Source organism: Hemitrygon akajei, chromosome 11 (assembly GCF_048418815.1).
Source record: "Hemitrygon akajei chromosome 11, sHemAka1.3, whole genome shotgun sequence".
NCBI classification, from domain to species: Eukaryota; Metazoa; Chordata; class Chondrichthyes; order Myliobatiformes; family Dasyatidae; genus Hemitrygon; species Hemitrygon akajei.
Genome location: NC_133134.1, coordinates 26,313,576 through 26,339,359, shown reverse-complemented (window position 1 = coordinate 26,339,359; position 25,784 = coordinate 26,313,576). Strand labels below are relative to the sequence as shown.

The 25,784-nt window shown below is 37.5% G+C and overlaps 1 protein-coding gene across 3 annotated transcripts in view; it reads left to right on the top strand.

Annotated features, from left to right (window-relative positions):
* Positions 1-25,784, top strand: part of snx29 (sorting nexin 29) — a 542,857-nt gene that overhangs the window by 275,653 nt on the left and 241,420 nt on the right. The window contains exon 16 of one of the 3 annotated variants that reach the window (XM_073060490.1): positions 14,512-14,731. The exons of the other annotated variants lie outside the window; for them this stretch is intronic. Within the exon in view, the coding sequence (XP_072916591.1) occupies positions 14,512-14,634 (123 nt within the window). The 3' untranslated portion in view covers positions 14,635-14,731. Of the gene's footprint in view, positions 1-14,511; positions 14,732-25,784 lie in introns of those variants that run through there. 3 annotated transcript variants of the gene reach the window in all.

Below are 25,784 nucleotides of genomic sequence, written 5' to 3'. Positions count from 1 at the left end.
AACCTATGCCCTCTTGTTTTTAGTACCCCTACCCTGGGGAAAGAAAGACTATGTGCTTTCACCCAATCTTTGTCCCTTATGATCTGTCAGTTAGCCCCAAATCCCCTACTTTTCGGGGAATAAAGTCCTAGTCTATAGAACTTCTCTTTGTTGGCCCCTAATTCCAAGCGAATCAAGATAACTTCAACCATTTAGGAATGAAGTGAAGCGGATGGTGAAATTTTTGAAATCATCTATCCAAGAATGCTGTGACAGCTCGGTCATGGAATACATTCCAAACAGAGATTGATAGTTTGCTGGATATTGGCAGAATCAGGAAATTAAGATAGGGAAGTAAAATGGTTTTAGGCAGAAGATCAACTGTAATCTTATTGAATGGCAGAGCTAGCTCAAGAGGCCATATACAACTACATTTTCCAATGAGGTTTTCTTTGTGTTCAGCACCAGAAAGTTAGTTTTTATTTTGGTACCAGAAAGATTAAGCATTAATTTAGAATTTGGTCTTTTTGAAAACATGAAGTTCATTCAACAAGATGTAAAATATTCACTGTCAACTTTTTTATTATCATGGTAGTTATCCATTAAGTGAAGAGATTAGTCTGATTAGTCCAGATAAGACAGCAACAAAGCACTCTGTGGAGGAGTAGGATCTCTCAGAAATTAATTTGTGAGCTGTCATGTTAACTGGATGTCTTTGTAAGAGTTTACTGTCAGATTATCTTGCATTATAACAGTGAGGATTGATATCCTTGCCATTTTTCTCTAGAAATTTCAGGCTTTAATACCGAAACTCATGGTTTTTTTTGCTCTTCCTTTCTGTAGAGTGGAAGTGGAGACACTGTTTTTTGATTAATGTAATGCAATGTTTAATTCAGCTTTAGAAAAATAACTTGCAATATCTTAATGAAACCCGAAAAACAATGAGAAAACTAGTGCAGTCGTTATGTTTCAGAGTTTGCTGCTGCAAATGCTCAGGGTTGAAGATGTTACTCACTGATACGATTGTGCCACAAACCTGCATCAGAGATTGATGGAAGTACCAGTTGATAATAATGGGGGAAAGATTAACATGGCACCCATAGTCTCAGAGTTGTACAGTATGGAATCAGGCTGCTCAGCCCAACTTGTCCATGTTGATCAAGATAGTTCCATTTTCCTGCATTTGGCCTATATCCCTTTAAAACTTTTCTATCTATTTACCTGTTCAGATGTTTTTGAACATTCAATTGAACCCACCTCCACAGCTTTCTCCGGCAGCTCATTCTATATACCTGCCAATCTGTGTAGAAAATGTTGCCCCTGAGGTCCCTTTGAAATCTCACACTCTATACAGTGTATAACCACTGGTTTTAGAGTCCCCTATCCTATGAAAAAGACAATAACCATCCACCTTATCTATGTCTCTTATGATTGTATATACAGTGGATTACAGTTAATTGGGCCACCTATTTGGGGCAACTCTTTTAAAAAAAAACAAAAACTAATCAAGAAAATAGCTGGGATTCCCTTTGTTTATTTGGGGTACTATGCTGCTTAATTGGTATATGACACTGATGTCGAACAGTTTCTAACTATTGTGTTTTGTGTGCACATTAGACACTATGTGTGCTTAGAGCAAACAGTTTTAAAATAGTCAGTTGTGTGTATCTGTGTTCAAAAGGCAGTGATTTTTGTCACTGATAATTGGTGAGAGATGAGCAGCAAGACAATTCAGAAGTGTTGCTCACTGTGCTTTAAGCATTCAGGCTAAGAGATGCCAGAAACGGTCAGGGGTGAAAAGGAAATTTTTTCACTAATTCAATAAGTTAGGAACCATGAAGAATTTGAAGGTATCGACAGTCAAAAGCATTGTATAAAGGCAGACTATCTGCACTAGCTGTCTGCGTTGATTTTGTTTATTAACAGTCAAAAGAACACAGCAGTGTACACTAGATGAATTCCTCTGTCAATAACTATAAGGAACAAATATGCAATTTTATAGTACTGTAGTAGTGTTGATGTTGTTTTAATTACTTTTGTATTTCATTAAATACATAATTTGTTATTCAGTTAAATGTCTTTTTATAGTTTTTAAACTATTTCCATGAAACTTCAGTTAATTGGGGCAGCCACTTAATTGGACCAAAATGTATGGTTCCAACATGTTTCAATTAACCAGAATCCACTGTACTTGTATATGGTCTCTCCTCAGTCTCTACACTCCAGGGAAAATAGTTCCACTCTATCCAGCCCCTCCTTATAATTCAAGTCCTCCATTCCCAGTAACATAATAATGAATATTTTCAACATTGTTTCCAGCTTAATTCCACGAGCTGGGCAGCTAGAAACTTAGCAAATGATGAGACTAACATTTTTAGCTCTTTAGTTCTGAAAAAAAAAGTTGAAACAGCAAAAGTGTGCTTTGGAGTCACTTTAGATAACTAACAAGGAATATAAAAAGAAGTACATTTTACAAAAGGGGAAGAAAAAAAACAAGTATTTTTAAGATTGATAAGTATTTAGAAGCAAGCTGCAAGAATGTGATCCCACTGTTCTAATACCTACTCTCTGGTCCTCCATGTTTGATTTTTATCTCAGAAACGTAATTACAAAGTTAACAGGATTTTTACACTATGAAATACTAACCCTCACTTTTTTTAACAGTTTTAATTTGTTTCTTGGCACAAAGGCAAATTGACAGCTACGTCATGTTATTTGCAAGACTAATGTAATACAGTGGAAATTGGACTATGTGTGGTGATTCTTTTGTCATAAATTTTCCTTAATACAAATTGACATTTTTTTTACATTTTAATAACTTGCCTTTATTGAACATTTCATTTGTCTACTTTTATGAAAATTTTGAATGTCAGTACTGAAATAACAGTGCAGTATGAGACCCATGCAACTTTTATTTATTAATCAAGTTGAAGTTATCTCAAGTTTCAGTTCATTCGTGTGTTTGAAAGCTGATCTCACTCTGCCTCCAGTTAACCTCCACACTGTTATCTTACTCAGTTGTAAGTACAACATTGTTGTTTATTTAGATATTTGTTGTTTGAGAAAGATGTTTCAAAACTGAGAAAGATATACTTATTAATATAATTCTCTGTCATCTCATTTTATGCTTAACCATCTTAAAGCATTTCAGTTCACTTTTTGCTACTTGCAAAAAAACGTACCGCATATGGGATTATTAGGTGACTTAAGCTCATCCATCAAATGATAAGGGCAGTGGGTGTGAAGCATTTTGAATGAAAAAGGAATTATGAATAATGCATTCCAATAGAGGATACAATCTTTGTACAAAGCTGTGGTTTCACCTTTATAATCTTTTGGAGAATTTACTGGAAACAGAAAGATATGGAGAAAAATGACTAGAAAACTCTAGTTACAGAATGATTCATTGAAGTGTCTTTTCAAAATAAATAATAGCATCAGATTTTAGCATTGGAATTCTTACAGGTGTACCTCATCCCAATATGACTATTTCAAGTTTAAGTTAATATGAAAGACGTAAGCTTTCTAGAGGCACTAAATATTTTAGTTCAAAGAATCTGACAAGTCAGTGTACCTTATAACGATATTAGGAATACATTTATACAATCTACAGACTAGCATCTTTAAGAGATTGCTAATGTTTTGTTTGCAATCTTCCTAGAGAATCTAATATACCTATGTAAAGGAATTCATGTAACCTTTTCTACCTACTTTTTCCATAATGTATATTTCTACTAGTTAGTTATTTTCTCCAGCTACAGTAAACAGCTTTAATAGTATTTATTTTTAGTTCTAAATATGTTTCCTGCAATTTTGTGATCTGTTTTAATTTGTATGCTGATCACAAGTTAGATTGAATTGCTGTGATGATGGTATTGGAAAATAAGGTTACAGAACAAAAGAATGAGCATTTTTTCATCATTTATATTGGCTTTGATATCGAGCAAAAGCAAATTACTTTTGTACCATCTGTCTTATTAAAACTGAGTGCAATAAAAGCCTCATTAGTGCTCATCCAGATCAATGTCTTTTTCCAACACCATCAGAGCATGTATTGACCGGTAAATTGGTGTGGTGCCTTGGGCTGTGGATTACACAACATCTTTGAGGATGGAATTTTCAAATATAATTTCTTCCAAACAAGCAAATCCCAATTTATTCATTTTATTATATCAGTGCCATAACTAATTTTGCAAGACATTCTCGTTGCTGCTTATGGCATTAAAGTAAATCATAATCTCACTCTCATTGCCAGAATAGTTTCATGGTAAATAAGAATATTTTTGGGAGATCTCATTATGGTATTTAGAATAACACAATGGAATTGTTAGAAACCTATGACTGCTACAGATGTCTTTGGGTAATTCTTGGCGCTACACCATCATCAGCCCCCACAATCCAACAGATTATGATCTTTAAAAATGTGTTTTTTGCTTGAAATATTCTCACTTTCAGCTGCAAGCTCTTTAGGAAGGGTAACACACACAAAATGCTGGAAGAACTCAGCAGGTCAGGCAGCATCTTTGGAAACAAATAAACAGTTGATGTTTCAGGCCAAGAACGTTCTTCAGGACTGAAATGGAAGGGGGATGATGCCGGAATAAAAAGGTGAGGGAAGGAGAAGGAGACTAGCTGAAAGGTGATAGGTGAAGTCAGAGGATGGGAAAAGGCTGGAGAAGAAGGCACTATTCCAAAAACGTATGTCAGAATATAATGTGAACTGACACACAAACACACACATAAGTATATATATTAGAGAGCAAGAGAGAAACTTTTTCTCATAACTTTTAAAAATCTTGTTTTAAGTGGAAGGGGAGGGGTGGAAAGAACAAAGGACTTGGCTGTAATAAGATGAAGTTCAAGAATGACTAAATGACAGCTGACATAAGGTATGGAAGTCACATCAGTCACACGTGGTCTATTTGGAAGACGTATGTCGAAGAAGATGAATGAACACAGAGTTCAAGAAAAGGAAGCAAAAGCAATACTGACACTATGAAGCACACTTGCAAATACTGCATTCTGAAAGTGAAAATCTGTAATAAAAATATTGAATGCTGAAAATGCTTAGCAGATCAGGTAGCATTTGCAGAGAAAAGCAAGAGCTAACATTTCAGGTTAATGAACTGATAGAATCTGTTCTGGCTGGTGCTCTGGGATGATTAAATTCAATATTAAATCTTGAGGGTTGTAGAGTGCCATGTCAATTGATGCAGTGCTGTTCTTTGAGGTAATTCCAGGCTTCATTGGAACGATGTAGAAGGCCATTGACAGAGAACTCAATTGTCATTTAGAGAATTTGGTTTAGTGTCACGTTGTCACCAATGCTGTCTTCTGTCTCCACGGTAGAGTGGAACATGTATGATCTTCAGGCTGCTGATGCTTTCTCAAGCAGTGACTTAAACAATCCCCAGTCACCATTGTAGCCTGAGCTTATTTCCATTTTAAAGAGCTTCTGTTACAACTCCATTTACTTCTACTCGATAAAATAAACTGCAGAAAAATTTATAAAAGATACAAAAAAACCATTGGGATGGCTTTTATCAATTTTTGGCAGGAGCAGGCTTTATAATTTATTCTATTAATTTCAGGTTTTTTTGTGCTTTTCACCATCTTGGCTATTTTCACGTGTTTTTGGGACATTTGTTGTCAGTAGTGCGCAATGTCACATACAAATAAAGTAAAGGCTTAGTTATCTTTCCAGTAGGTACTTCTGAAAATTCTAGGATGGATCTTTGGTGGCAGCATTCAGTACAGTGCAAGAGACTTGAATGGCATCTACTTATTTATTTATTTGGTTGCGGCGATATATCATGGTGGAGGCTCGTCCGCCCCTTCGAGCCACGCCACCCTAGCAACCCCTGTCAAAGCCAATTATCCCTAACCTAATCACAGAGCAATTACAATGACTAATTAACCTACCCAGTACATTTTTGGATCGTGGGAGGAAACTGGAAAATCCTCACATTCCTTACAAAACTTACTCCTTAGAGAACAGCACCGGAATTGAACCCCGAACTCTGGAACTCCCCAAGTTGTAGTAGCATTGTGCTACACTAGCTTGGCATGCAACTTGCCCTTTATTGCAGATGCCAAAACATTGTCTCTCCACTGATGAAAAAAGATTGACAGTTGGCTATGGTAGGGTCTGATTAGGTGCAATGCACAAGAACTCTGAATTACTTACTGCACATTGATTGTTTCGGAGACAAAGTCAAAATCATTTAAAAACTTTAAAAAAAGCACACATTTTAAACAAACTAAAAACACATCCACCCAAATAGTTCAACACCTTCAAAAATGGCATTTAAAATATTCTCACATTAGAATTAATTTAGAACTATTTAAAATTTATCTAGAGGTCTGTTTTACATGTTAATAGATATAGAATGCTCATGTGGATGTCCCTCCAATGTAACCAAGAATAAATCAATTACATCTCTTGTTCAACTGGTGCATGATTATTCAGTGAACAGGAAACCTAAATTTACGGCACTTTGACAAGTTCACATGTAAAACATCAGAGCACAGCATTCCATTCACCAGCAAACAGCAGTTCATGGATTTCCAGATTTGCACATGGATATACCGAATTGTGGAAGTTGTGGTCAGTTGTTCAAGGTGTTATAAGTAAATACTGATATTTCTTGTGTCAAGTTCAGGCTATTATTCATTTAATTTTTTTCTGATCTAATAGTCCATTTAATTTTGCACATTCCCCTTTATTTGGAAAACAGCCAGTAGGGCATTCATTCCAGTTGAGTTGTATGAATGGAATCATATTTTATAACTTGAAATATAATATGCACTTCTATTACTTAAAATTCGGTCCGAGAACTTTTGGATTGAATTATTTGGGATTGGATGTGTCTCATAGCACATTGATTCCAGATTTCATTTTGGAGTTATCTTAAAGAAGTAAAAAGTGTATACTTGTTCAATTCTGCGGTCAGTAATTGACTTCATCCATTACAAGTTTTCTCCGGCTTCCAAAATTTGTAGTTTTTCTTTTAATTCAAATAGGAACCTTCTTGCAGATAAGAGAACAGCTTTGCAACTTTAACTGACAAAGAACTGCTCAGTATAATGGAAACATTTCTAAATGTAATTAGCACCTACACAACTTTTAAAATTATTTTCTGAATTATATACTCTGTAAACAAACAGGACGTTTGTCTGCATATAAAATCTATTACCATAGTATTGTGCATGGTGATCTTTGCTGTACAGTTTGATTTTCATTTTTAAAATGCCTTGATTTAAGATGTAACTGGACTGACCAATGCCTAGACTTGGATACATGGTTACTCAATTTCTGAGTTATTTCAAAGTAAATAACATTTTTAGCTTCATTTTTATAATGAGTAACTTTTATATTTATAATGCCATGCTTCATTACTCACTTAAGTCACAAACTATTATAATGTAATAAAGCCATTTGCTTTATTCGTGGTTTAACCTTCTTAAACTATGTGGGTCAGTGCACCTGTAATAATAACTGGTAGTTGCAGACCAGTATGTTTTATGCATTCAGATTCTGTTTACCCCAAGTATTGTTTCAAGCTCCATGTTTTCAAAGCTCTATTTAATTTGTAAAGAAAATGATACATTGGCATGGTTTTAGCTGTAACTGGGTCAATAACTGGACCTTTATCCTATTTCCCAAAGGAAATTATAATACCAAATCTCATTGCCTCTCAATTGGAACAAAATGCAATTAATTAATTCCCATTGATGTAAGATGAAAATTATAGTCATCAGATAAAAACTTAATCTGCTGACATGATATTCTTCTCCTATTTCATTGCATGCTCTTAAGAGAGTATTCAGAAGGGCAAAGAGAGAGTATGAGATGGCTCTGTCCTGTAAGGTTAAGGAAAATCCAGAGGTTCTATGGCTATATTAGGTTGTAAACAGTGGCTAAGGAGAGATTAACAAGGCTGTCAATGTCTCGAGCTACATGAGATGGTTGAGAATTTGAAACAATATTTCTCCCCCCTGTTTACTGGGGAACAAATCACTGTTGATAAGATGTATGGGAAACAGGTGGAAATGTATTGGATGTCTTTCCTCTATCTTGGAAGGAGGTGTTTACACCTTTACAGCACATTAAGGTAAATAAATCCCCAGGTTCTGACAGAGCGCACCCTTGGACTTCGTGGGAGGGTAGAGAGGAATTTGTGGAAGCCCTTTCAGAAATATCTGTTTCTCAGTTAGCCATTGGTGAAGCTCTGGAAGACTAGAAGGTTGGCAATGTTGTTCCATTGTTTCTGAGTGCAGAATAGATTTACAAGGATATTGCCAGGAGTAGAGGGCCTGAGATAGGGCGAGATTGACAAGGTTAGGTCTTTATTCTGTGGAACAAAACAGCAGAGGAAAGACATGTAAAATGATTTAAAAAAAAGCTAGTGAAGAGTGTAGAAGAATGAGGGCCGACCTTATGGAAGTGCTTACAATTATGAGAGGCATAGAAATGATGGATTGTAACAGCTTTTTTCCAGAATATGGGAGATACAACTAAGGGGCATATATTTAGTGTAAGAGGGGAAAGATTATATGGAACAAGTTGCCAGAAGAAGTGAAGAAGCTGGTGCAATAGCATCATATAAGAAGAACTTGAATAGGTACCTGGAGGGCAGGGCTTCAAGGGACTAGCTGGGTGGGGACCAAAGACAGCATGGACTAATTGGGCCAAAAGACCTGTATCTGTGCTGTATTGCTTTATGACCCTATATGTCATTAACTCCTCAAAAATAGATGGCTAGATTATTTTAGACACTGGTTTATGACTATCTTCAACAGTGGCTGTTCAGCTCAGACTCAGAGCTTACAGCGGGTGCAAGTTGGCTATGTATATGAAGCAATTCCCAATATCATAGATGTTCCATTTGTCCCTTATTTCTTTTTTCCCCCTCTTATTTCATACTTTATTATTGCATGCAATTCTGTGTTTCATTCCCTTTTTCCTTCACTTTTCATTTTGCTCTTGTTCTGATCCATTCGTTCGCTTCTGTTCTTCTCCCTAAGATCTGACATGAGATGGTTGCTGTTCCCATGGTGTGAGATCAGAACAGCAAGACAGGAAATGAATCCAAACCTGAAAGCTTTTAGCGCAGCTCAGAAAGATGCAAACCAACAATTTTTTGATGATTATTCACTTAAAATGGAAAACCACAATTCCATTTTCATTCATCTGTAGGTTATTATGGTTAGAATATAGATTCATAATTACAGTTCTATTCTCTGACCAGTATAAGTCAGCATTTTACAGGGCAGCTAAAAAGTGCAAAGTTATTTTTTTCCCAAATACATTTTTCAATGAACATCAAATGCAGTAAGCAAAGATAAATGTGCTTGGATATGATTTTGAATTGTTCAAATTATTATCTCATTCTACATAAAATACCCTCAGCCAGGTCAGCAGCACTTTTGAGCTCATATTCAGAGTGTTTCCAGACACAACTGCATACAAAACATAAACATTCATAGTTTTAAGATGTTTAGCATGACTAACAAGTCTCTTATTCCAATTGACTAATAAGTCTATTTATGATCTGAATATAATTTAACTATCAACACATACTTTTTAAAAATCATTACACAGAGTACTCTGTGTTCCAGTCTCCATTTGCAAAATGGAAATATGGATATTTAAGAAGATTACAACAAAGATTTATAACTGTGAAAGAAGTGTTTTTTTCTCCTTTTCTTGAAGAGTAATGCTATGACTAACTTATTATAAGAAGTCTTTAAAATTATGTTGGGTTTTCTTCTTCTTTTTCTTGGGCCCTTAGCTCCCAGTGAAGCATAGACCATTGGTGACCTCCCGTCTCCATCGTCTAAAGTCAATGGTATGGTTGGAGTTCATCAATGTGCATATAATCCATTGTATAGGGGATTGGCCTATACAGCATGAAGGGGTTTAAGAAGGTTGAAACTTTTTCTGTTTCATGGGAAATCAAAATTGGAAGTCACAAGGACATTATAATCATTAATGAATCCAATAAAGAATTCAGGAGTTATCTCTCTACTTAGAGAATGGTTAAAATCCGGAACCTAGTAACTGAAACAAATGAGGTAAATTGCATAGTTATAGTTTAACTGGATTATAGGCTAAAGAAAGAGAAAGATATACTGATAGGAAATTATACTGAAATGATTTGTTGAAGCCATAAAAAATGGCACAGACCGAATGGCCTGTTTTTGTGCTGTAAATCTCACTCATTTTAATTTTAATCTTCATGGATTGCAAACAATAAAAATGTACTTGGACTGAAACTTGCAATTGCCAAAAGCAAACAAAGCATATCTTGTGAAATTTGTTAATTTAGCAGCAGCAGCAGCAGTACAATGCAATACATGATGTAGAGAAAAAATATGTAAATCAATTACAGCAGGTATATGTATGTGTATATTAAATAGTTAAATTAAAAATAGTGCAAAAACAAATAATATTTAAAAAAATGTGGTAGTGTTCATGGATTCAATGTCCATTTAGGAATCGGATGGCAGAGGGGAAGAAGCTGTTCCTGAATTACTGAGTGGGTGCTTTCAGGCTTCTGTACCTTCTCCCTGATGGTAACAATGAGAAGGAGACGTGCCCGGATCCTTAATAATGGACGCCACCTTTCTGAGGCAGCACTCCTTGAGAATGTCTTGGATACTACAGAGGCTGGTACCCAAGATGGAACTGACTAATTTTACAACTTTCTGTAGCTTGTTTCGATCCTGTGCAGTAGCAACCCCCTCCCCTCAACCATACCAGACAGTGATGCAGCCTGTAAGAATGCGCTCTCTGGTAAATCTGTAGAAGTTTTCAAATGTCTTGGGCGACAAACCAAATATTCTCAAACTCTTAATGAAATATAGGTGCTGTCCTGCCATCTTTATGGCTGCATCGATATGTTGGGACCAGGTTAGATCATCAGAGATCTTGATACCCAAGAACTTGAAATTGCTCACTCTCTCCACTTCTCATCCCTCTGTGAGAATTGGTTCATATTCCCTCATCTTACCCATTCTGAAGTCCACAATCAACTCTGACGCTGAGTGCAAGGTTGTTGCTGTGACACCACTCAACTAGCTGGTATATCTTGCTCCTGTATGCCCTCTTGTCTCCATCTCAGATTCTACAAACAGTGGTTGTATCATTAGCAAATTTGTAGAATTTATAGATGGCTTTTGAGCTATATCTAGCCACGCAGTCATGGGGATAGAGAGAGCAGAGAGTGGGCTAAGGCCACATCCCTGTGGTGTGCCAGCGTTGATCATCAGCGAGGAGGAGATATTATTACCAATCCGCATAGATTGTGGTCTTCTGGTTAGGAAGTTAAGAAGCCAGTTGCAGAGGGAGATACAGAGGCCCAAGTCCTGTAGTTTATCGATCAGGGCTGTGGGAATGATGGTGTTAAACACTGAGTTATAGTCAATGAACAGCATCCTGACAAAGGTGTTTGTATTGTCCAGATGATCTAAAGCTGTGTGAAAAGCCATTGAGATTGCATCTGCCATAGACTTATTGTGGCGATAGGCCAATTTCAGTGGGTCCAGGTCCTTGCTGAGGCAGGAGTTGATTCTAACCATGACCAACCTCTCAAAGCATTTCATCACTGTAGATGTGAGTGCCACTGGACGATAGGCATTAAGGCAGCTCACACTGCTCTTCTTGGGTACTGGTATAATTGTTGTCCTTTTGAAGCAGATGGGAACTTATGGCTGTAGCAGTGAGGTTGAAAATGTCCCGCCTGTTGGTTGGCACAAGTTTTCAAAGCCTTACCAGTGTCAGATGTGCAGAAAATGACATCATCCATGCAATGTTCATTTGGATTGTGATTGGAAGGCAATGAGCATATGGACCTGAAGTGCAACCAGTATTGGACATCATACTATATCTAGACTTCAATAGTATTTCTTACCTTTGCAGTAGCCAAGAAGGCCTCCATGAACTGGTCCCAGTTAGATGTTGAGAATCTGACTCATGTTGCTTCCCTTTGATTTATTCAGCAAATCCCATTGCAACATCATTAACATGGCACTGTTCCAATCCTCACCCTCAAGCTCCCAGCACTACCCAGAAGTCTGCCAGCTCACTTGTGGTTACTATGAACCCCATACACTAAGCAAATGTCAACTCTCAATATTTTCTCACTATTATCTACCAGAATATTGCTTGCCACTATCACTAGTGTCAATCACCAGCAGGAAGTCCATGTCTTCCTTCACTCCCCTTCACCCTCCTGTATCATCACAGTACAAATGGCAACAGATGACAACAGCTCAGGACTAAGGAAAATCCTTAACCTTACTTCAGAAGTTTCAATTGTTTCCAATGCCTCGGGCCTCAGGAAATTAATAGATGGGCCAGTACTCAAAATCACTGCTGGCATGCACAAAATGCATTGACTGATAAATGGGCCTCCATAAGGCCACATATTTTTTTTGCCTTTAAACTTTAATGATTAACTGTTGAAAACAGTTTCACTTTATATTTTGAGATTTTTCAGGTATGTGATGGTGAAAGTATCGAACTTTAACCTCCATTGTGCTTGGCTGGGATTTATTAAGCATATTGCCTTTAGTTACCCTTCAGTCTCAATGATTGGGATGCTTTAATTAAGATTTAAAATAGTTCCTCTCTATTTGGTTCATATGAAAGATTTAAAAATATACAGTTAGTGGCATTAAGCAGTAAATTACATTTAATGCAAGTACTGAATAAATAATGGATAATGACACTATTACATCATGGGTTTGGGAACTAGTTGAGAATACTAACACCCGCCAGAAGGGGCCAGGCTATTATTCGGTCTTGAGAATTCCAGTGGCAAGTTTCTTTGCACTCCAAACAATAGAAAATCTGCAGACCAAGTGGCTTCTGTAACTTGATGCCAAATCTTCTGGTAAACCACTGACAAAAGTGTCCAAGGTGGGAAATATTGCTCAAATTCTGTCATTGTGGGGCATCTTTGTAAATTGGAATTTTCTCAATCAAATGGGAATGGGTAGTGCCCATTGGGTGACCTGTAAACTGGGAAGTAGGCCATAGATTTCCTGCTGCCACTTGGAGTGATCCTGTGGAAAGATGTTACAGGATTCTGTACAGTAACCTTTGCATGTGTGGGCAGAGCAGGCCAGCTGCAATGCTGCCTGAAGAAGGTGGTATGTTAGCAGTTCCCTTCACAGGGTCATCTGGCAGTTGGCTTGTCTTTGGGGCAGCCTTCTCATCTTTTTGCAGGTTATTCTGCAGACTCAACTGGACCAGCACTGAAATACCAGTCCCAAATGGGAAATATTCCAGCTCTCATGCTTGCCAAAATTTCTGAGCATGCTTGTTGCAATATTTGAACCAGAAGTCCAGAAACTGAGTCCTGTAAGCTGGAGCCTTAGCTCTGTGATTGTCTGCAAGTCTGCTGGGGTAGGCAAAGGTCGAGCGTCTGCATGTCCAAATCCATTGGAGGCCAAAGAAGATAGCCTTAGTTTAAAGAACTGTGCATTTGCATGGGGGAGGGGTGATGGGGGAGGTTGGAATGGGGTTTGTTTTGCTGCTGCTTCTCTTCTGTTGTTTTGGTGTGTTGTGTTATTTTGCTGAGCATTGTGGGCATGCTATGTTGACGCCGAATGTGTGATGACACCTGCAGGTTGCTCCCAGCACACCCTGGAATGTGTTGGTTGTTAATGCAAACAAAGCGTTTCACTGTATGTTTTGATGTACACGTGATAGATAAACTTGAATCTTGAATCAATATTCATGTAACCTGTGGAAGTGTTTCAAATAATCTGCAGCTTATTCTCCAGCAAAACTGCAAGTGGTTGAGTACATTCTCAAATACCTGGGGTGCTGTGCATTTTGCTCCTCTGAAATCCTCATCTCCTTTTAAAGGTGTCCACTGTTTCAACAGTGGGAAACCTCCAGATGAGTATTGAATGGGGTTTGCTATGTGCCATCTGCATCAAATGTCAATGCATTAAGTGCAAAGAATGATCTTCCTGAATCTGGAAAGGGAATGCCTAACTGGATCTGACAAATATGAATATTTCACTTCTATCTGCGCTATCTGAATTTCGTGTTGCTTGAGTCTTCAAACATATCAGTTAATTTTAAAGCCAACTTATTATCTTAATGTTAGTAAGGAAAGATTGTGGCACGATGATTCCTGTTTATCTTTGTCTAAATTATTCAAAAATCCTTTGGGGAAATAATTAAACCTTATTTCAGGTAAACTGATGTTAAGGTTGAGGAAAGGTAACAAGCTGGTAGAGTGTGTGGGTTTCTTAAGGTTTCACATTTGAGAGGTATGCGGATGGAGTAGTTATAGGTTTATGAATAATGTCAAGCAAGGGAGAGAAGGTGATATTGGTCTTGATGCATAATTCCAAGAAGAGTGGAAAAAATGTGCAATGATTAAGGAATGGTTCTTGTAAAGGTAAAGGGAAAGGGAATGTATGGAGAATGAACCATGTATTGGAAATTGGAAAGCGAAATGAAATAATTCTTAGGGTCATATTCTCTTTTCAACCCTGTTCCAAATGCAGGTTGCAGTCATCTTCTATGCCTCAGTCATCTACCTGTTAAAAGGGCAAAAAGGAAAACAAAAGGAACTGAGGGCAATTATATGCATGAGAAGAAAGGGGCTGAAACTGCAGAATGGTCTATGAACAAGCAATGCAAAAACGTCAAAGCTTTATCAGATTATGACTGCATTCTCTAACCGTCAGTAAAATGCTGTGATACTGACTAGTAATGTATTAAAAATCCCATTTCTACAAGCACTTTCTGTCAGTGTTTCTCATTATGAATTCCTACATTCACATTTATATTGGAAACTGCCTACATAGGGTTATCTGACTGCAATTACATGTCTCTTCCCCCAGAGTGTTACTGCAGCACCGAATTGACCAGTTATGTACCGTATAATGGTTATATAACCGACAAATTTAACTTCTGCCCAGAAGAGCTTATTAGTTTTGAAAACTGTGTATTTAAGTAGTTTATTTTCAAACAATCATTTGCTATTTTGGAAAGTCTTTTAAAGTAATATTTTTAATTTGTTTTTGTTGAGTATAAGTACTTTATCTGTTAATACTTCAAAATCTTGTTCATATTTTGTGTTGAACTGCCTTATGGCTGTTTGATTCATTGAACATTATTCAATTTTAAAGTTTTCAAAACTGAGAATTTTTTTAAAGAAACAAAAATATACTGATGGGACTATGTCTAGATCAATATCTACTATCTGTTGAAGTAAGGAACAGAGTTAATGTTATAACTGTGGTCCATATCACCGTTTGAAAATGCTCTGGGTTAGTAATTTGACAGTTGGTTTCAGATAACATTTGTTCTGTTAAAGCATGTTTTTCTGATTTCTCTTTTCTAATTTGTTCATTCTTCTGAGTTTTTTTTTCCTGGGCTATGTTTGTTAGTGCAAGGTTTTCATGTACTTAGTGCTCTCTGATCCATGTGAACCTTCTGCTAATGTAAGATCAGTTGGCAGGTGATGGGAGGCTACTTGACACGACCTGCCCTGGTCTGAACTTTTAGTCCTGGAATCACTCGGTTTGAGCTGGTGATCATTGAATAGCAATAATGTTTCATGGTTGTGAGTATACAGGATGCTTTTTAAAATAGGAAAAAATATATTGGGAGCAGGAATTGACCAGCCATTTCACAGCTTGAGTCGTACATGTGATTTTTATGTCAGACACACATCAAAGAAAATTACAGTTCAGAAGCAGGCTCTTCACCCATCTTATCAATGCTGAACCTACTCCCGTTGACCTGCAGCTGGACCATAGCCCTCCATACCCCTACCATCCATGTACCTATCCAAACTTCTCTTAAATGTTGGAACACCACCTTCCCTCTTTAATCCCTCCCGCTCTTCAACTCTATTTATTTGAGAACATTGCTGGGAAGGTAGTTCACATTGATTGAGTAATGTCCATCAGTGGTCACTGCCAAACAGTGTTGGACTGAAACCCTGCTGGGTTCTCCCCACACTGCACCTGACATACCAAACCACTCCAATTCTCTCAGCTTCCACTTCCACCTCCTCCCTCACATGGTGCTGTATAGCTGAACCAGCTATGGCCCCATGGATTCCCAGACCAGGGCTTGATTGTGCTCAGTGCACAGTTACACCCCATTTTAGGACCAAATTCAAAAGCAGCACCTCTCTACTTCCAGGGTTCACTTTTTCATATTGAGTGCAACACCTGTGGAGTAGCAGTCAGCCCATAACCAAAACAGTTACAGGTATGCTGTGCAAGAACCACAGAGCACACCTTAACCACTCAGCTTCTCAAACCTTCTCTGCCATTTGGTAAAAACATGGCTGATCTGACTGTAACCTCTCTTGGCATTGCTGCCTACTCTAGTGGTGACCTTTCACCTTCTTATCAAGAATTTATCTGCTTCAACAATATTTAAAGCCTCTGCTCTAACTGCATTATGAGAAAAAACTATCAAAAGATTATAACCCTCCAAGAGAGAAAAAGGTTTCAGAGTATTTCTAAAAAGAAAACATACTCTCCTGTCAATATTCCCCAAGATTTTATATATTTCAGTCTGCTCCCCTCTCACTATTCAAAACTGTAGTGAATATAGGTGAGGCTTTTCCTTAGAAGGCAATTTGCCCATTCCAATTAATTGCATTGTCAACCTTGTCAGGTGCTTAATATATTTCCCCTTCGGTTTGCAAATCACCTTGTTGTTTTTCTCCTGCATTTAAAATTATTAACATATATTGCTGTATGATTCCATAAGGTACACTCCAGTGACTCCCTTAAGTAGTCATGCTTTAGTTAGCCTTGCTACTGAGCACTAACAAGTAATTAGAGTAATGGTGCAGAATGGCTGGGTTATACCTTGTCTTCATCTTGCACCTAGACTCTTCTTAGTGAGGATCATTGAAAAGTAGTCACACATGGGATGTTTTGTTGATATTTTTGCTGTCATCTTCCCAACAAAGATTAACTCACCACGTACCAACCTTTCTAAATGTTTGGATCTAGTGCATCTATCACACTTTAAAGCATCACATTTGTAAAAAGGAAATCTATGCTTGAGTCCGTCTACAAACAAGAAAAAGAATTAACAGAGTAGGTATGGAGCTACCAATGAACTCACTAAATATTAAATGCAAATTATAGTGGTTGGAAATCTGATATTTATAAAGTAACTAATGTTTCAGTCAGTCAGGCAGCAATATAAGAAACAGAGGTAATAATTAAGGGCAATGTCCTTTGATTCAAACAAAAATATCTATTTGGGAGAAGCCAGCCAATCTACTTTTCCCTCTGTTTTGTCACTCCAAAATGAGGAGCCAGGATTCATAAGCAATCTACAGTTAAGTACATATTGCTGTTATTCTTCATAGATGGGGAATATCCTGGTCAACTGGATGTTCTCCATTTCTCAGCATTTAGAAGGGCAATATTTAGCATCAGAACACAAATTGGATGTTACATAAACACAAAATACTCTGCAGATGCTGGAAATCCAAGCAACATACATAAAATGCTGTTGGAACTCGGCATATCAGGCAGCATCCATGGAAATGAACAAGCAGTCGATGTTTCATGCAGAGACCCTTCTTCTGGACTGAAAAGAAGGGGAAAATGGCAGAATAAAAAAAGTTGGGGGAGGGGGAAGGATGATAGCACGATGGCAATAAGCGAAGACGGGCAGAAGAACATTTTTTTAATTGGAAGGAGAAATCAATATTCATGCCAGCAGGTTGGAGGCTACCCAGACGGAATATAGAGTGTTGCTCCCCCATCCTGAGGGTGGCCTCTTTGTGGCACAAGAGCAGACAATGGACTGACATGTCAGACTAGAAATAGGAATTGGAATTAATTTTTCCCTCACCCTCCCCTCCTCTTCTATTCCCTACTCTGGCTTCTCACCTCTTCTAACCTGCTCATCACCCCCCACCCCCGGCCCCCTCTTTCCCTTTCTCCTGTGGTATCCTTTCCTCTTCCATCAGATTTCTTCATCTCCAGCCATTTACCTTTCCCACTCACCTGGCTTCAGCTATCACCTTCTAGCTATCCCTTTCCTCCCCCCCCCCCCCCCCCCCCGCCCCAACTGTTTTATTCTGGCACCTTCCCACTTCCTTTCCAGTCATGAAGAAGGGTCTTGGCCCAAAACATCGACTGTTCATTTCCGTGAATGCTGAGTTCCTCCAGTATTTTGTGTGTGTCGTGTGTAACATGAACTTCCTTATTATTTTAAATATTAGACATTTTTTATTTACTTTGAGCATCATTAGTCTTTATAGATGAAGAATCTTTTCATTTATTTGATGAAAAAATACTTCATGTGTAAGAAAACACATAAAGCCATAATTTACACTTATTTTCATAAGTCTAGCTGTGCTTTGTCACTGCTGATCAGGTTGGAAATGAAACTTGGTGACTGCTTATACATTTAAAAATTAGAGAAAGGAAAATACATTATTGAAGTTAGGTGTGAAATCAAATGCAAGTCAGTCCGTGTTCCTCTCTTCATTTGCCAAACATTGCCTTTTTTAGGTAAGGCCATGAGAATTGTGAAAATACAAATGATTAATGTAATGATCAACAAAATGGTATAACTATCATATTTTAAGGAAATCTATTACTGCCAAAGCGTGGAAGAATTAATCTTTTAAAATTCAGGATTTAAAGATTTTAAAGGAAAAACACAATTACCTTACATTCCATATATTCTTCTGCCTCATCCTGAAAGCATGAAATAAAGAAGACTTGGTAATTCCCAGCAGGTCAGGCATCATCTGTGATGTAGAGTTACTGACTTACTGAATACTTTCAGTATTTCAAAATGAACAGCTTTTGCTAAAATTAGGGTGGGCCAAAGTTAAATGTTTTTGAGATTGAAAATGCTTTGTGTTTGTGAAATGATCCTCATTATTTCAAGTGTATATCTTGCTGAGAAATAAATTTAACCTTCCATGCAATACAAGTATTTGATACAATTGTTCCTCAAAGACATGGAATGTGTGCAGTGGTTTATACCAATGTGTTTTGTTTTTTTTGGATGCAACAGATCTTGCACCTTTTGTAGGACATTTGTAATGTAAACTTATGATTGAGTCAAGGGTATATTGTTAGGTTGACATATCAGAAAGATGTTGTCAATAACTATATATGCTTGTTTCTATGTTCTTCAGTTTGTTGCAAGAGGTGCAGTTTTGTGGTAAGTTTTAGAATCTTCAGCAATTATTGTCATCAGAGGCTGCACTTTCTTGATGGACAGAGTGGTAAATGTCTACCATGTTGGTGGATCCTAGACACCAAATGTAGAGTGTCCTCAAACCAGAGCTTTGGGCCTCAGACACACCCCAACTACAAATTTGCTGATATTGGAGATTGGAAAATCAGCCATGTTGTGTCTGTTTTAGAAGTATACAGGTTTTCCAGTATGATGATCTGTAACTCCCTTTACCTTCAATGAGATTACATCACTAGCCATATTTTCCCCACCCCTTTTAACATTCCAAAGGGACTTTTCACTTTTGACTCCCTGTTCACTCTTCCTTCTCCTTCAACAACAACTCCATTCATGTTGTGCTTTCCTGTGTAATTGCAGATGTAACATATAACGCTCAGCTATATTGGCTCGAACGCATCTAGGGGAGACCCCGTCCCCTGCTCAACCTTGTCTCACGATTGCGTCGGTTGCTGTGCAATGCCGCCTGATATGGCCTCAAACGTCAATCATCAGCCAGCACACAATGTACATTTTACAAATTACACTTTATAAATCTTACTAGAACTAGGTAATTAATAGTGATACAATATGTATGAAAGAAAAGAAAAGCAAGAAAAGGCGCTCAAAACTTATCAGAGTTCAGTCAATTCGTGCACAACTGTTGGAGCTCAACTATTGAAGTCTTTGGTCCACTATTTGATCTTCTCCAACCTCCTTGACCCGTCGCCTGGGATCAACATCGGTGGTTGACAAGAGCACATCCAGCATGTCCTCCTTCCTCGCGATCTTCCCTCCAACTTCCCAAAAGTCCGCGCATAACTAGCTTACAGACTCACAAGAAAGAATAACATCTATCCCAATTGGTTAACAAATGAGTACAATTCTTGTTATCAGTAATTATAACCCAAACAAGCTGCGAGTGAAAGCACTCTCTCACAAGTTACCATAACAAAGAAGCATTCTTACTTTTAACATAACAAAGAAGCCATTTTGATTAACATACGCAGTAACATAAAGAAGAACCCCTTACATAACATAAGAACATTAGAAATAGGAGGAGTAGGCCATCCGGCCAACTGAGCCTGCCCCACCATTCTATTAGATTATGGCTGATCTGTCTGTAAACTCAGCTCCATCTACCAGCCTTTTCCCCATAACCCTTAATTTCCCTACTATGTAAAAACCTATCTAACTGTATCTTAAATATGTTTAGTGAAGAAGCCTCAACTGCTTCCCTGAGCAGAGAATTCCACAGACTCACCACTGTCTGGGAGAAACAGTTTCTCCTCTTCCCTGTCCTAAATCTTCTCCCCTGAATCTTGAGGCAATGTCCCCTAGTTCTAGTTTGAACATCTGTGCTTTAACCTCTTCTCATCAACCTTGTGCCCAGATAGTCCTTCCATGTAGAGTAAAAATTCACTTGTACTTTTGCCAATTTGGTTTAAAGCAAGATATTATCATCTACACATTAAATAAAGCAATTTTCTATTTTTTGGGAAAAGATCTTTTCCTGAAGTCTCCAATGACTGTCTTGGTTATTGCCTTATAATGATAGCCTTTAGTTGCTGACTTCCCCACAAGTGGAAACATTCCCTTATGCCACCTCTGTCAAGACCCTTCAGATTATTAGGAGAACCCTGTGCCTTCCTTTCTTGAGATTAAAGGCTTAGTTTGCCCGATTTTAAAAGAGAAATCCTACTACATCATTTTATAAAAGTTTTTGCCTCAGAAACCTATGTGAATTTATGGACTTGTATGTTACTCTGTCATGTCAATTAGCAGCACATCATTATAATACTATGTTTTCTGTCTGAGTCCTGCAATCCTTTGGCTTTTTAAGACATTTCTGGAGCATTACATTTTTTTTAAGATAGTGAATACTCAAGTGAAAACTCTGGATAGTGACTGATCAATTTACCAATTCTTACATTTCCATTGGCCCACTGTCTGGAAGAGGTAATTTCTTAAAATTCTGCCAGTCAGAGTTGGACTGAACAGCCCTCCACCCCATCACCAGGACACCTACGGGCTTGAATACTGGTACAAGTGGCACCAGCTGTCATATCACAAGCTGTTGGCTCCCACAAAAAATCTCAAGTTCGAGCAAGCAGTTTCTGCAGCTGGCAGGCCCTGAGTATGTTGGAAGTTGAAGTGAATCTGATGCACCATTTAAATCTAAATGAGCCTTGAGAGCTTTCCTTATCAGAACATCTTGCAGCAGCTGATTTGAGTTTGTTTGCATGTCATTGACAGCTAACATGCTTAGATAAGGCTAAATAGAATATTCTTTTACTGGGTCTTCTTGGCTGCTGTGTAGTTCCATGGATTGTGGCATCACACACACTAGATAAATTCTGCATTATGTTATATTTTTTAAGTGCCAAGTCACTGTTCTTTGTGCATACAAATGGTCTGAACTTTGTGTTTGTGGATGAACAAAATATTGAGATTACTTTTCACCCCTGTTATCAGGGAGAGGAGCTACACTGGTGAAGTGTAAATACAAGGTAGCCGTACATCTCTATTGTCTTCCTTTCTGCAATATAAAAGCAGGATCTAAGTAACTACGCTGTGTATTAAAATCTTCTTGTTGGTTGATATATGATCTCATCCAAAAGAGCAATTTAAATTTGCCTCAGTAATGATTACTACAGATGAAATGGTTCATGCTTTATTATGCTCAGTGTCAGTACACTTTTTTATCTGTTCTTCCATCCATTCGGATCTTAAGGTAACTGGCTTTTCCTCAAAAATGATCCTTACATTAGGTGACCGGATTGATGCCTCTCCATTGAAAGCCCCAAATTATTCCCCCCTCCTCCTCTTCCTCCTCCACCACCCCTCCCCCCCTCCCGCGTGCGCACACGCACACACACTCACACACACACACACACACACACACACACACACACACACACACACACACACACACACACTTTGCTTCATATATTTGTGATAAAAATGATTTTGACTTGTTTGGCTGTTAAAATAGCAACAGTTAACTAATTAAACACCGCATATTTCAAAAATCTGAATCAAAACAGAAACTGACAAAAGTTGTTTCATCTGAAACATTGATCAGATTTCTCCTTCTACAGAGTGTTTCCAGAACGATCTGATTTGTTATTTATGACAATAGTTTTTCTTTGCAGACGAACTTCCATTGCACTAGGATATTCTTGGCTGGAATTACTTGCACACAACTGTGAAGAAATTGAGTGGTAATGATCAGTGGGGACAGGAAGTTAAATTTGTTGTGTAGCTTTTGACCACCAACACCTGCTCCGACCGTCTTCTCCTTAGTGCATATGCAGGAGTGGTGGTGATTGATTTTAAAGGGGAGAGGGTTATACTAAAAGTTTGTAGAACTGAATGTTTCTACTACCAAGAGCAGGAAGAAAACTGTTGACACAGGATATAGATATAAATGTAGATACAAATATAGATGCAGACTAATTTAGGGAAAAAATAAGACTTTAGACACCTGAATAATTATTTTAAGTTTATTAATTGAAACATGAGGCTATTTGTGATTCATGACTGAATTATCCTTAATATCACTGCAGTAATGAAATAATCCTCCTCCTTAAAAGTGGCAGGAAGTAATTATTTATTTATTCCGAGGCTGCGAAGTTTAAACATTGGTGGATGTTGTTAACCTCAAACTTTTGGACACAGTTAATGTCGATTAGAAGACCGAACGATTATTCAAGTTTAACTCTTCTGATGAGAATTCAGTATTTTGAGTCTAATCTCTATAAAATTACTGATGAAAAGAAAAAAGAAAAATGTTTTAATATATTTTAATGTCATGGCCAGGCACTTAAACACTTGGAAGTACTGTTGTCAATGAGATGCCCTGCTCTGGCAGCCACTTCGCATGTTGTGAACTTTCCCAGCTCCCACAAGCAGCCTGATAATAGGCCAGATTTTCCTGGCTTTGTTTGCTCACTCAATATCACCGTCCATGGTCTCCCTACGTCTGCATACAGTTGATTTGGATGCTATTTCACTCTGCCTCATGAGTCAAGTGACAGCACCACATTGCACTGTTCCTGAAAAACTTTGATGGCAAGAAAAGCTGAAAGATCGTTAAATATTTTTTCTTTGCCTCTGGTGCAAAGATTTTTTCAATAATTAAAAATAAATATAAAGTAAATAATTTTGAAAATTGGAAACAACATTATCTATCATTAGTTTGATAAATGCACAGAGTTAACTAAAACAAGCTAAAACACTTATGAATAATTAAATGCCTTAACTATGTTATTTCCCCACTTTATCATTAACTCCCCTATATTCTACCATTCACTAACCTACTAATCTGCATGAATTTGGAGTGCACGTGGAGAATCTGCAATCTACATGCAAGGCCACTGGAGGAGGTCAGGATTGAACTAGGGTTACTTTCACAAAAGCACTCTTATTTCCTGCCCATTTATTTTATTATGATTCAGCTACAATATTTTCCTTAAAGACATCTTGTCATGGATGAGATAACTCACCACATGTTGTCAGTGATGATCATTTGATTGACAGGGGAGTAGCAATGCTGAATAATGAAGTGGTTCAAACTATTAGAGAAAATGAACTCACTGTTTCCAGTTGACCATATAGAAACCTGGTATATTAGATCAGAAATTAAGATCATATTGGTGTGTTCTGTGAATATTTAAATTTTCATATTTTATCCAAGTCATAAATAATTAAAGCATTTTCTTTTCAATTTTAAAATTGATTTGCAGTTTTGAATAGAAAACTGGAGTAGCTCATTTAGCTGCTCAAAACAAAGTCATATTAATTAAGTCATGGCCCATCTATGCCAATACCCCATCTATAAATCTTTATTCCTTAAATACCGGTACATCACGCTGTCCTAAAATATTTTCTTTTCTGATAAAGGGTGTCATTACATCATCTTTACTTGATTTATTTTGTACATGAATTCCTGGATTATGGAAGTGTCCCAGCAGATCAGAAAAACACAGAATCTGATTTAGCACTGATATCGCATAAGGTAGGGAAAGAGAAAGCAAGAAATAAGATGAGAGGAGTCCATAAGACATAGAAACAGAATTAGACCATTTGGGCCATCTACTCCACTATTTCATCATCGCTGATTTATTATCCCACTCAAACCCATACTCTTGCCTTCTTCCTGTAACCTTTGATGCCCTTACTAATCAAGAACCTATTAACCTTTGCTTTAAATATACCCAGTGACTTGGCCTCCACAGATGTATGTGGCAATAAATTCCACAGATTCACCACCCTGTAGCTGAAGAAATTCTTTCTCATCTCTGTTCTAAAGGGACAACCTCCTGTTCTGAGACTGTGGTCTCTGGTTCTAGACTCCCTTAGTATAGGGAACATCCTCTCCAGGTACACTATCTGAGCCTTTCAATATTCGATAGGTTTCAGTGAGATCTCCCCTCTCATCTTGTAAACTCAATCTGGTACAAGCCCAGAGCCATCAAACGCTCCTCATAAATTAACCCTTTCAGTCCTGGGATCATGTTCATGCACCTCCTCTGGACCCTTTCCAACGGCAGCATATTCTTTCTTAGATAAGGGGCTGTTCTGTGTCTGCACTGTATTTTAATGATCACAGATGAGCTAGAAGTCAGTTGCTGGCACATCAGATAACATTGAATAGATTTGACATATTGACTTTAAATTGCAAGGGCTGCAGCTCTTTTTCCTCATAAGTGGTGAAAATTTCTATTTTTCAATTGAATAGCACAATTCCTAAACCTTTGGAAAATTATGTCCAAAGCATTTTCTGTTTCTTCAGCCACCTCCTTTCATACCCTTGGGTGGTAGCAGTTAGCTGTTGCATAATTTCTCCATTGGCATTTTCAACTAATATTAAATCCTTAAGTTTGTTCACTTGATTTATTTTTCAATTTGCTCTTACTGCTGGTATCTTGCCCTTTTCCTCTGCTGTGAAAACAGATACTAAGTGCTAATTTTAAAGAAGTCTGCTATTTTCTTATTATCCATTATAGTCTCCCTGGCATTGGTCTTCATTAATTCTCCTTTATCACACTTGCTCTTAAATTAAGCATAAAATATTTTGATTGGAACTTGAATATGTATTGGAAGTTTTTATCACTCTTCTCATTCCACCTCATCACTTTTCCTTCATTGCTGTCCCATTCCATTGGATTTCCACTTACCCTTAGCTTAATACTGAATCCTAACTTACTTTTTGAAGGATTTGCACTATTGAGTGAACATAAGTAACAATTTCTGTGTGCTTCACAATCTGTTAATATCTTCCATTTTATCAGACTAATGACGTATGGAATAACATTTTAAAACATTTTAGTGCATTCCTGAGAGATTTTGTTTTATGGTCACTTGCAAACATACCCGTGTGTGTCTTCAACTGAATCTATCTCAAAAGTTGCTATGAACTATTTTGATTTGTATAGTACTTAAAAGTTTAAAAAACTGATGTCGCTTATTCTGATGTCTGCTTTCTGAATGTTAGAAAATATGTAGTGCTGCAGTGACCTGTTTGTTTCATAGTAATGACCCATATTCAGGTGTTTAAAAACTAATACTTTAAAAGGTTTGTATTTCTAAATTT